We start from the raw sequence: 13,045 nt of genomic DNA on the forward strand, positions 1-13,045 counted from the left end.
TTCAGATTTGCCACCACATTTTTTGTGCGTCCCAAAAACCTACCAATTTTCTTACTAATTTTGCCAATAAACAATAACGACTGGTTTGGGGCGATTTAATCCAATCTTTGACATACCAAGCCCACTGGTCAGGTCCACGGGGCATCACATGTTAACACCGTTTGCATTGACTGTTAAAAAAATGCCTCACGCTTACGCCGCGCACCACCTCCTCTCGCTCATGACCAGTGCCACCCCGCGTACTCTACCTCATGGCGCGCCCCGCCCCGCCACATCTCTCTCCTACGCCACCCACCCCCTCTCTCTCCTACCTACCCTGCCACCTTCCTCCAGCTCTTCTCCTTACTAGCGCCGGCGAGATCCGCCGCCGCGCATCCCGCCCCACACTGGATCTGGTGGGCCCTCCCCTTGCCCTGCCCTGACAAGCTTTGTCCCCCACCTCTGGCATGCGGCGAGCCGGACCCCTGCTCACTAGGCCACGCTACTCTCTACCCCTCTGTCATCGTCTGAAGCGAAGGGGTAGGGAGTGGTCTCATAGCTCAGATGTGAAGTGTGAATGAATTAGGGTCGGTTGTTCATTAGGTCTGACCATCTGAGACTGAGAATGACAGGGGTGTGGGTTGTGGGCCTGTGGCGGCCAAGGGATAGTTTTGGGCGGCTGGGGCTTGGTTGTTGTTTCTCTCCTTCAGGTTTTTTTTCATGATGCCACAATGATATAATACACTACAAATTTTAGCGTTGAAATAGCGCACTGTAACGTGATTAGCGTCGTAGCTAGCAAAATTCCTCAAATATAGCATGCACCTTCCGGATACGCTATAGCAATGCTATAAGAGCATCTCCAACAGACGCGCAACGCGCGGCATGCTAAAAAACAGTATATGGCGCCGGGTGAGCCAGCTTTTGCGCGCGGCGGGCGCTGGCTCCACAAAATAAAGCGCGCCCAAGCTGCGCCAGGAGACGCGCTATATTTCTTCTTTTTTGTACTACGATTCGATACACATTTGGCTCCGATAGTACATAGATAAACGATAGATAGTTCATAGCCTCCTCCTATGATACATAGATAGTGCATAGATAGTTCATAGCCCCCTCCTACGATACATAGATAGTGCGTAGATAGTTCATAGCCTCCTCCTACGATAGATAGATAAAACGAAAAACTACTACTACTCGTCATCCTCCGACTCGGACTCCGCCTCAGTGATGTCCTCCTCCGACGTCTGAATGTAGGTGTCAAGGAACAGCTCGCCGTTGGAGCCCCAAGACGACGCATCTCCTAGCGCGATGTTGAATTCAGCGGTTGCCTTCCGCGTTCGCCTGTCCTCGCGATAGGCGGCTCGCTCCGTCCTCCTCTCCTACCTCTCCGCCCTCCTCTCGGCGAAGAACTGTTGCTCGTTGATGACGTCTTGCGGGAAGCGTTGGCGCCACAGCCCATGGCTTCCTCGTCCATCTCGGCTAGGCTGAGACGGCGCTCCCGCCTCCGGTTCTCGCGGCAATCCTCGTCGGTGATAAGCCGCGGGGCAGCGCCAACTTTTGCACCCGCTCCCGCGTCGCCACGTCCGGAAAGTTCATGTCCCAACGGGACCGCCGGAGGCGCCACGCCGCAGTGTCATACGCGCGGGCGCCCTCGTGGGCGCTGTCAAAGGTGCCGAGGCCGAGGCACACGTCGCCGGACCGAATCTCGGCGGAGTAGGTGCCGGCCGGGCGCACACGGACGCCGCGGTAGCCCGAAGCTCCCCGGCGGCGCGACGGCATGGTGGCACGTCGGCGGTGAGGCGAGAAAGCGGTAGAGGGAGCGAGGAGAGAGCGGCAGAGGGCACGTGGCGATGTGGATAGCGATGGAACGGTGTGTGGCGGACACTGCATTTTATAGGCGCGCCAGAAGCGGCGGACCAAATCTAGCGCGCGACCGCCCGCTTTTTCCCCGCGCACGCAATCGTTTCCCGCGTGAAACCATCCCGCGCTAAAATCTCATTTTACCGCGCGTGCGTTTTTTGCAGCCACTGTTGGAGAGGCTCTAACTAGCGCAGAGTAACGCACTATTTTTTTGTTGCCGCTAACTCTTAGCCTCATCTTTTTTCCTTTTTTTTTGAGAATCCTTTTTTTTTGTCAGATAACCCCATCTTCACACCGGCCCATCTTTTTCCTGAACAAAACACCGGCTTTCCTGAACAAAACACCGGCCATCGCCACTCCAACGCATATTTTTCAGCCCACACTCAAAACCTAAAGTAGGGTATTCTGCAGCCCATTTACACCGTGGAACCATCTTCCGGCCATCTTACGCAGCACACAGCCGCCGCCGCTGCCAGCATAGGGGACAGAGAGCGGCCGGAAGATGGCCTTGCCGGAGATCCCCGACGAGCTCCTGGTGGAAATCCTCCTCCGCCTCCCCGCCGCATCCGACCTCATCCGCGCCTCGGCAGTCTGCGTCTCCTTCCGCCACCTCGTCGCCGACGGCTGCTTCCTCCAACGCTTCCGCAGACTCCACCCCCCGCCCCTCCTCGGCTTCCTCGACCAGCACGGCTTCCACCCCGCCGTACCGCCTCACCCCTCAGCGCCTGCGGCCCGCGCTGTCGCCAGCACCGCTGACTTCTCCTTCGCCTTCCTCCCCTCCCCTGCGCGGAGCTGGTCCATACGGGACGTCGGCGACGGCCGCGTCCTCCTCGACAGACCCTGCCGGCATGGCGCCGGCAAGGGACGCACCGGCGCCCTCTTCGCGGAGATGGCGGTGTGCGACCCCCTGCACCGGGAGTACCTCCTGCTCCCCACAATCCCCGATGACCTAGCGGCTTCGGATGAGAACCCACTGCGGATATATGGACAGCGCTGGGGCGAGAGCTTTCTAGTCCCTGATGGCAACGACGAGGAGACACCTCCTGCCGAGGATACGGTGTTCAGAGTGATCTGCCTAGCGCAGTACCAAACTAAGCTGGTGGCCTTTGTCTTCTTTTCCGGCACCGGACAGTGGCGAGACATTCCATCCCTGAGTTGGATTAATTTTATACCTGACTTCTCGTCGGAATGGATGGGTATTTCTTCGTGGCGGCAATATGCATATGGTTGCTTTTACTGGTTTGCAGGTTGGAGTGGAAAATTCGCTGTGCTTGACACCCGAAGAATGGAGTTCACCATGGCTGACCGCCCACCCAGAGTTAGTGGTTTCCACAGTTATATGGGCATTGTGGAGGCAGGGGAAGGCATGATTGGGATGTTTGTGCCTGCACATGACAAAGTCAGCCATCATGGACTTGACACAGTTCTCCTGAGATATACCATTGGACGAGACAATGGTGGGAGTTCCACCCAGTGGCAGACGGAGAAGACAATCTCAATAGCTTCTGGCTCCTCGTTCATGGGTTCAATAGGGAGGCACTTGCTCCTGTATCAGTGCGGAAACTCATTGCTCGAGCTAGGTTGTTTCACGCTGGATGTCAAAACTTTCCAGCTTGAGAGGGTATGTGTTTCACGGCTCATTCCTGCCGAGTCACGCGCATATTGCAACTTCCCACCGTCATTATTATTGTCACCGAAAGTGTCAAGTGGTAAACTTTCTCTGGGATGCTAGCTACCTCCTTATCTTCATTGTTATCACTAGCACACAAATTGTCTGATGCTTGCTAGTTCATTATTGTGATCATAATTATTGCTTACATGGTTTAGGCTAATTTTTTTTAAATAATACATTTTTAAAATTTTTTTACAGAAATAATACGTAGAAAAAAGAATTTACAAGAATAATACACCGTCGGCCCACTGCAGGCCGACAGAGCCCAGTCGGCCCACAGCAGGCCGACTGGAGGCCCATCAGTTTGCTGCTGGCCGATTGGGCTGTCGGCCAGCAGATTCAAGCCCAGTCGGCCTGCAGTTGGCCGACAGGGTCCAGTCGGCTTGCAGTACACCGATAGGCCTGTAGTGGGCCGACTATGCTCAGTCGGCCTGCTGTGGGCCGACTGGTGCATGCCTATTTTTAATAATACACGCGAATATTTTTTAAAAGTATATATTTTAACACGTTATGAATACATGGTAACATTTCTTCAAATACATTTTTAATGGAAATACCATTTTTTTAAACCACACAACATTTTTTAAAATGCTTTTCTGAAATTTTCATAAACTTTTTTTAGAAACACGCGAATATTTTCTTAAAATGTCATGATCCATCTAAACATTTGTTAACCCACGTGATATGTGAGTATATTGATTGTAATATGATCTTATATTATGAGATGAAGGGAGTACCATTTTGTAGAATGTCATGGATATTTTTTGGAAACATGAGAATATTTCCAGCAAAGGTGACGTAGTACATTCATTTAGTGGCACGAACCATTTCTTATCATATTTTTCTAAAAAATTGCATGCATTTTTTGAAAGGCGGGAACCTTTTTCCATTGTGATGAACATTTGTTTTGAAAGTTATCGACATTTCCAAACTGCGCTTTTCCCGCCACCCATTTCCCGCCACCCATTTCCCGCCAAACAATTTCCCGCCACCCGTTTCCCTCCTCCCATTTCCCGCCAACCTTTCCCGCCATACCGCAGTCGTTCTTTCCCGCCATTTTCTCGTCTCTATCTATAAAACCCCCTTCAGACGGAGCTGGATAAGCATTGCAGTGTAGTGTAGTTGAGATGTCCCATTATCCTTTCGATCGTAGTTTTCACCCTGGGATGAGCAGGACTCTTCTGAGGCTAGCTACCGATTTCAGGATGGATAATAGGATAGTTCCATGGGACGAACTCACCGGTAGTGACACCATAATGAATGAGTTGGCTCACCAATTACGTAGTTCTGGGTGGCCTGAAAGGACCTATGAGGAGGTACGTAAAGAACTTCTTAGGTTGCATGACAGGTGGAAGAAGGTAGTGGTGCCGAAGAGTGAAACTTTCAGAAGGATTGCAGCAAATAATCCATGTTTATGGACTGAGGAGAGCGAGGACGAAGATGATATCTTCATGCCGCCGCTTTCGGGTTCTGCATCGTCGAAGGGCAAGAGTTCTTCATCATCGAAGGGCAAGGTTTCTGCATCGTCGAAGGGCAAGAGTTCTTCATCATCGAAGGGCAAGGTTTCTGCATCGTCGAAGGGCAAGAGTTCTTCATCGTCGAAGGGCAAGAGTTCTGCATCGATCGAGGATGACGATGATGACTTCATGTAGTTTTTATGTTGTATGTTGTGAGTTCAGTTACGTGCCATTTAATTTGGATGTAGTTCTATCTAGTTGTTTGTAATGTCTTGTTGTATGAATATTATGTTCTATCTAAATATGATCTTGTAGAGTAGGCATATGTCTCGTACATAAGTACATAGTCATTTGTCTCATACATAGAATAGACATAAGTTCTCACACAGAAATAGATGGTAATGTCTCTACTGATACATAGGAGCGGCAATGACGACGTCTGGCCTGCCGGGGAGGCGGATCTCGAATGACAAATGCATCACATATAACTCGGTTTCCTGTAGCAATGCAACTGAACAACCCTTTTCCATTCCCATTCGCTCAGCATTTCTTGAATCTTGCCATCATCAGTTATGTCAATCAATTTTCTTTCCCCAGGGCCATCTGAATGCTTCCTGCTGACGTAGTACACAAAATCGTCTTCCTTCAACCCTTGCTTCAACATGAATTTAGTCTTCAACCAATCAAAAGTGAGGTCCACTTCACTAACTTGCACAACACTTGGAGACAAGCCTTGGACATGAACAATAGGGCTAAGCACCCACTGAGTACTCTCAGCCATCTGCAACACACAAATCGCATTGAGTACCTACCCTACCCCTTAATATCCCCACTAACAAATATTAGACATGTCTATATATTACGAAGCTATATATTACAGAATATTAACGGAGCAACTAATACAATTCACCCTCCTACAATTATATTACGAATATTTGCCGTAGCAACTACAAATATTGACAGATTAATTAGTTGACATCTAAATATATTAACAAAAACGACCGGAGCACGTACGAAAAATAAAATGTGGGCTTAAATATACCCTTGAAGCGTGCGTGTGAAGGATGAAGGACGAACGGCGGCCACCAAACTGCCGGTGCTCCGGCTCGAACGAAGAACGACGAACAACAGCTTCACCTCCACCACAGTGCTCCAATTTACCACCAGCGCACTGCAATGCTTATGCAGCTCCGTCTGAAGGGGGTTTTATAGGTAGAGAGGAGAAAATGGCGGGAAAGAACGGCTGCGATATGGCGGGAAAGGGTTGGCGGGAAACGGGTGGCGGGAAACGGGTGGCGGGAAAAGGGTGGAGGGAAACGGGTGGCGGGAAACGGGTGGCGGGAAACGGGTGGCGGGAAAAAGTTGGCGCGAACATATGGCGGGAAAAAGTTGGCGCGAACATATGACGATGATGACTTCATCTAGTTTTTATGCTGTATGTTGTGAGTTAAGTTACGTACCATTTAATTTAGATGTAGTTCTATCTATTTGCTTGCAATGTCTCGTTGTATGAATATTATGTTCTATCTACATACGATCTTGTAGTTCCGATAACAGAGTACTAAAATAGAGTAGGCATATGTCTCGTACATAAGTACATAGTCATTTGTCTCATACATAGAATAGACATAAGTCTTACACAGAAATAGATGGTAATGTCTCTACTGATACAGATACATAGAAGCGTCAGTGACGACGTCTGGCCTGGCGGGGAGGCGGATCTGGAATCGGGGACCATCCCAACCTGTCGGGTGCCCTAACGTGACGAGGAGGAATCTCAGACTCTCCCTGGTCATGCTGTGTATCCTGTGTGGGGCCTGGTGGAGGAGTCGAAAACATGTTCATCCACTGGGTGTGCTGCGACATCTGAGCCTGTATGTTGTCCTCGGGATGTTGATCACTCCCCCACGTATCATGTGATGCCGACATAGATGCCTGATATCCATAGGCCCCTACGCGATGGAACGGTTCATCATGAAGAATGAGGTCGCGTCAATTAATATTGAAAACAATAAATATGAAGACACATACCTGCTGGGTGTGACGTCTGCTCTGGCTGAAACACGAAACTGGACGAGGGACCGTGCTGCTGTGGCTGTGGAGAAAACACGAAGCTCGACGTGGGACCATAGTGCTGCGGGTGCCACGTAGAACTGCCAGGTTGGTCAGGACGGGGTGGCCTCGTTGTCGGCTGCTGTGCTAGGCGTGGACGTGGTTGATGTCGTTGCATGGAGTGACGCGGCTGCTCCTGCTCGTGCTGAACAACATCGGTTCTCCGGGTGCACGTGATAGCCTCGTACACAGTCCGTATCTTATTCTGAATTCTTTCCAAGAAGGGCTGTACCACTGGACGATGTTGAAGAAGAGGTCCAGACGATAGTGATCGTCCGAAGGTGGTCACGTCGTCGTACAGTTCGCGTGTCAAGGTAGCCTGCAAATTTCCATGACGATTAATAATGTCTGTCTCTTGCACGTCGAAGTATGTGACAACATTACGTAAAGAAAAAATATCTTACCGCGTACTGCCTAGAGCCCGAAGTATCATGTACATATCCGACGGAGTAGGATCCGGTAACTCCTCTGGGTGGGAGTACTCAACAATGCGTAACCGTGTTCCGGTCATGTAGCGCCGCAAATAGAGATTGAATTCATCGAGATCGAAATTGTGATTCTCGTGCCATAGATTTGTGTTTGCTGTCTCCCATTCTATAACATACGGCTCTAGTCTAGCTAGCCATTCAGCAGTTGTCCTGTTCATGCCCTTCCTTGTCGTCCTAAAATTGTGGTGTGTGTTCAACAATTACCTAAAGCTTCGAATGGAGTACTATGAAAGAAAATGCAACATTAAAAAACTGGTTAATACCTGTGGATGTGTGCTGGCACCGGGTTCTCTATAGGGGGAGGTAGCTCCAACTGCAGAAGACCAAATTGCCTCATAACCCTCTGTTGTGCCATCTCCTCGACGAAGACATCGAAGATGATCTTCGATTTTGTCATCCAGTAATCTCGGTCCCTTGTGCATAGCACAGACATACCAGCAGGGTATCTCGCTTGTATGGCTGCTTCCGTGTAGGGCTGCCAGATTACTCCGGTGTACGCATCGAACTGCTCGTTCAATGCTGTGTACGCCTTCCTGGTCTGATCACTAGCAAAGTGTCTCTACAGAGAATAAAAGTTAGTAGCCGCTCGCATCGATCGATCTCTTGTGCAGAAAAAGTTGCATTAAACTACAACACGGTGCATACCTTGCGACGAGTCCAACACAGACCGAAAGTAGGCATGTCGATGCCCTCAACATCAAACATGGCGTCTATAGGCTCATGAACCCGTACATCTGGTCGCCCTATAGAGAACCTCTCCCACGACCACAGCTGTAGGAATAGAGGGCATCCAAGAAGGGCTGGCTTTCTCGATGTAAGCTGGCAACCGTTGCACATACCTCGGTATGTAGCCGCTAACACCGCCGAACCCCAACTCCTCTGTCTGATCTGATCCGCCGTCTGAGCGCTCGCTATCTCGAGTGCCATAGGGATGTAGAGGGCGCTGATAGTGGTGACATGGTTCTCCGTGAACATCACCTTGCCGAAAAGCCACAGTAAGTAGGCCTCGAGGCTCCGAGTGATCTGTTCCGCAGTCAAGGGCGCCCGGAAGTTCTGGATCTGCATTAAGCGAAGAGAAAGTTTTAGTAAGCCGCAATTATTTTCTGTACAACTTTATGCGCGATAACTTGAAGAGAATAGGTAGGGGAAATTACCCGGAAATTTAGCAACCACTCATACTTAGGTCCGTGATGCTCCCATACCGGATCGGGAGCATCCGGAAAAACACCGTGAAAACGTTTTGTGAGAGCTCGCTCCCAACCAGCCGGTGCGTCCAACGGTCCTACGGCATGACCTGCCAACGGTAGACCGAGCAAAAGTGACACATCCTCCAGAGTAGGAGCCATCTCTCCCCATCTGAAGTGAAACGTGTGGGTCTCTGGCCTCCAACGGTCCACTAAGCAGCTCAGCAAAGACCCATCGATGGCGACGCGTTTCTCACCCGGGATACTCAACCAGACGCGCGAAAGGTAAAAGGCCGGCCCATTTCAACCTTCATCAGAGAACTTTTCAGTTACTGTCTCCCATTTCAACCATTAATATGCATGTCAGTGTGAAAATTTATAAAGCACGTACCGCTGAAGCCATCCTGAGTGTATCTTCCAGTTTTCCTTAGGAGTGCGAGTGACGAGAGGCTCAAGCTTGCGCTCATACCATATCGCACCACGATGACCCTTATCAATGTCCCCATTCAGCAACCACAATCCCGACATTCCTGCACTTACAAAATTCAGAACAAAGTGGCACACTTAATTAAAGTTCAGAACAAAGTGGCACACTTAATTAAAATTCATAACATAGTGGCACACTTAATTAAAATTCATAACATAGTGGCACTCTTAATAAAAATTCAGAACATAGTGTCACACTTAATAAAAATTCAGAACATAGTGCCACACTTAATACAAATTTCAGAACATAGTGCCACACTTAATACAAATTTCAGAACATAGTGCCACAACACACTTAATATAAATTCAGAACAAACTAGTGCTAGCTTAGCTTCTTCCTCTCGCCCTTACTCCTCTACTACCTCTACCTCCTCTTCTTCCCCGGTTGCCTCGTCCACGCCCAGTGACGAAAGTGGGACAATTAGTGTCCCTATGGCCAAATTCATTGCATAGAATGCATTGCCTAGTCGGACCTCCTGCTTCAGATTCATCCATATCATTTCGGATGCGCTGACACTGCCGTCTGCCTCTACTTGTACGCATATGCTCTGGGTTTGGAATGTAACGCCTATCGGCGGGGTTGACGCTGTTGAAATTACCCATTGCTCGAAAACCCATCAGCTCACCTGTCCAGGTATTGAGGACAGCTTCTTTCAGAAAATATGGAGACACAAACGATATTGCGTCCATTCCAAGCTGCCCGCAAGCAGCAAGTACATGTGAGCAAGGTAGGTGAAGCAATTTCGGTTTATTGCATGTGCACTCACACGTTGGCCAGGCTTCATTGCCAATTTTCACCTCATGCGTCATCAACTCATTTGCACATCCGAATTTGTTGTTGGCTAAGCGGACTTCAAACCTTCTTTCTTGATTACCGATGGCGACTACAGTGTGTGACCTAGCTTTTTGCATCTTGTTGTCCATGTACTTCGTGACTCTTTCACAGTACCGTGTATTTGGGTTGTTCAAGATATGCTGCTCTGCTATTTGACGTCTGTCTCTGAAATACTTGACGGTGCCATAGAAAATACCCTCAACGATGGCTGTAAGTGGCAATGCCCGGTTTCCTCTGAGGACAAAGTTGTATGTTTCCGCGAGGTTCGTTGTCATGACACCGTACCTTGCTCCATGTGTGTCCTGTAGCAAAGACCACCTCTCCAGAGGCTCATGCTCTATCCACTGCTCGAAGGTTTTAATCGACCTCCCGAGCCTTCTCCTTGTACCAGGTGGGTCAAAGCCTGGCAGGTCACATAGCCCAACAGCCTCCTCCTCCACGGCCGCTGTTCCTGTTGCCAACTGTGCAGCTACTGCTTCAACATGTGCCCTCACCGCTGCATCTCTTGCAGCTTTCCTGTCCCTCACGTGTCTCTGCGTGCACACATTAAGTCTGTCGCGTATCAAATTGTACTTCCATAACTGGTTCTGCTTGCAGAGTTTTTTGAACAGATTCATCAGGTTCTTATTTCTAAACTGCGAGAAGAAATTAGCCCCGAGATGGCGCATGCACCAACGGCTCTGCAAGTCCTGCCATGGAACTTGTTCCTCAGGGCCTGGGTTTGTCAGTGTCCTTATCGCACTGAGTATACCTGCATGCCTGTCATGAAGGATGCACACATTCGGCTTCTCCTTGACAACTGATATTTTCAACTGCCTGAAGAACCATGTCCAACTTTCAATGTTCTCACTCTCCACAAAAGCAAATGCCAGTGGGACGACTTGATTTTGGCCGTCTTGACCTATGGCTGTCAGTATCTGACCCTTGTACTTGCCTGTGAGAAAAGTACCGTCAACACATATCACCGGTCGGCAATGCCTGAAAGCTTCGATGCATACACCGAAAGAGAAGAAGAGACGATGCAAAACCCTCACAGTTGGGAACTCTGGCATGAACATGTCTTGGATATCGATATAGGTGCCTGGATTCCGCTGCTGCAGGGTGTGGAGGAGGTGGACAACAGAGTCATATGCATCAAAATAAGAACCAAATCTCCTCTCAAGCGCTGCATGCTTAGCCCTCCAAGCCTTGCCATAAGAAATTCTGTACTTCAACCTGGCGAACACTTTTGTCTGCACTGCCTTCACTTCCATAGCTTTGCCTTGCACTATCTCATCGTAAAACAGTCGAGCAATAAGCGTGGATGAAAGGTTGGCATGATCTTGAGGGATGCAGGGAATAAGACAAGTGTGATTAACTAAGTCACTTATCACCCAACTTGTGCCATACTTAGGGAGAAAGCCGTGCACCCTTGCGGGACAATCTGCATTCTTGCATACCATTGTGAGGAATTTCTGACTGGACACCTCAGCTTTGAAAACCCTTTGCGTGGACATTGCCCAATTAATTATTGCATCCTTCAGGGCTTGCTTGTTCGGATACATAGCACCCGTCGCAATATTGTTCTGGTGATATTGCCAGGCTGAATCATGTCCATCATTCACGGTCATTGCAGATGATAAGTCATGATTCCACCATGCAGGATTCGGGACCTCCTCTGCATTTTCTTCTTCATCTGACTCGTCAGAATCATCGGCATGACCCCTTTCAACATCGGTGTCTTCTTCTTCCATCTGGTTCTGCATGTGCCCATCTACCTCGTCAGCGTCCACCTCGCCATTGTAATCACCATCGGCATTTCCTCCTTCTACCTGACTACTCTGCCCTGGTTCATAACCATAAGCATTTCCTCCTTCTACCTGACTGCTCTGTCCTTGGTCGTAACCATAAGCATTTCCTCCTTCTACATGACTGCTCTGTCCTTCGTAGCCACCCTCCCCTTCATGTGCAGTGACCTCCTTCACGACGGGAAGCACTAAAGCAACATGATTGCATCCCCTTCGTTCACAACCTTGTAACCACCGCACCCAATCGGAGTCTCCCTCTATTGGCCTCAAATAAAAGTAAATTTTTGAACTTGACCGTGTCCACAATGCATGAACACCGACGGTGTTTGTTTCAGTATCAAGACCTAAACTTGCCGCAATCCATTCTTTCAACTGACTAACAGACCATGTTTGTGGTGCGCTGATTGCAACCTCTATGTGAGTAAATTCACTCAGATCTGCTCCCAACTCATTTGTTTGGACAGTACCAGGACCATAGTAAAATCTCAACTTCACTACATCGGACATCTCGACTCACCTATTTTTTTTCAACATCGAAATACAAGTATTAGACATGTCTATATATATATTACCAGGACCATAGTAAATAATATAATAAATAGGCCCATGTTTACTAATAATAAATAGGCCTCGAATAATAATAATAATATAACCGACAAATATGATAATTCAGTTTATTTGAATTATATGGCCATGTTGATGTATTTTTTATTTTAATCTATGTTAAAATAATTTAGAAAAAGGCATGCGTCTTATTTCTACGATCATGTAAAATTCTTCCTTGCTAAGAAGTTTTATTGATAAACTACAGCGTGGCCGTTTAAAAAAAAACAGCGTGGCATTGCTTGTTATGGGTTAAACTTTAGAAAATACGCATAATAAAGGTTAGCGGGTAATCCGCTTCATATTCGCATCGGGTAAGGACTGAAACGTTTTTTAACATGTAGTTCTACTTTTCCTATTTTTTGCTTGCTTATTAAATTTTTATTATGTTTCCAACTCTTCAAAAAAAAAAAAAACTTCTTATTCGTTTTTTAACATCGTTTTTTAACATGTAATATTATTCATTTTGCTATGCACATGCCGACCCCAACTCTTCAAACTCTTCTTTTTAACATCGTTTTTTAAATTTTTATTATGTTTCCAACTCTATTTTTAACATCGTTTTTTAACATGTAATATTAT

The 13,045-nt window shown here is 48.1% G+C and overlaps 1 protein-coding gene and 1 long non-coding RNA gene across 3 annotated transcripts; one reads left to right on the top strand and one right to left on the bottom strand.

Moving 5' to 3' along the window:
• The first annotated feature begins 1,785 nt into the window (after positions 1 to 1,785).
• LOC141041377 (uncharacterized) lies at positions 1,786 to 3,571 on the top strand. The gene has a single exon (XM_073507523.1). The coding sequence runs from the start codon at positions 2,342 to 2,344 to the stop codon at positions 3,569 to 3,571; it is 1,230 nt and encodes a 409-aa protein (XP_073363624.1). The 5' UTR covers positions 1,786 to 2,341.
• A 2,942-nt stretch (positions 3,572 to 6,513) lies between these two features.
• On the bottom strand, positions 6,514 to 9,294 carry LOC141042126 (uncharacterized). 2 transcript variants are annotated; one of them, XR_012203948.1, is made up of 4 exons: positions 9,144 to 9,294; positions 8,723 to 9,060; positions 7,832 to 8,627; positions 6,514 to 7,399 (listed from the first exon to the last, which is right to left on the bottom strand). It is a non-coding gene; the product is annotated as an uncharacterized lncRNA (long non-coding RNA). The 2 variants fall into 2 exon arrangements; XR_012203947.1 differs by having other exon boundaries at positions 6,514 to 7,742.
• Positions 9,295 to 13,045: the final 3,751 nt, after the last annotated feature.

This window comes from Aegilops tauschii, chromosome 2, assembly GCF_002575655.3.
Source record: "Aegilops tauschii subsp. strangulata cultivar AL8/78 chromosome 2, Aet v6.0, whole genome shotgun sequence".
NCBI lineage: Eukaryota > Viridiplantae > Streptophyta > Magnoliopsida > Poales > Poaceae > Aegilops > Aegilops tauschii.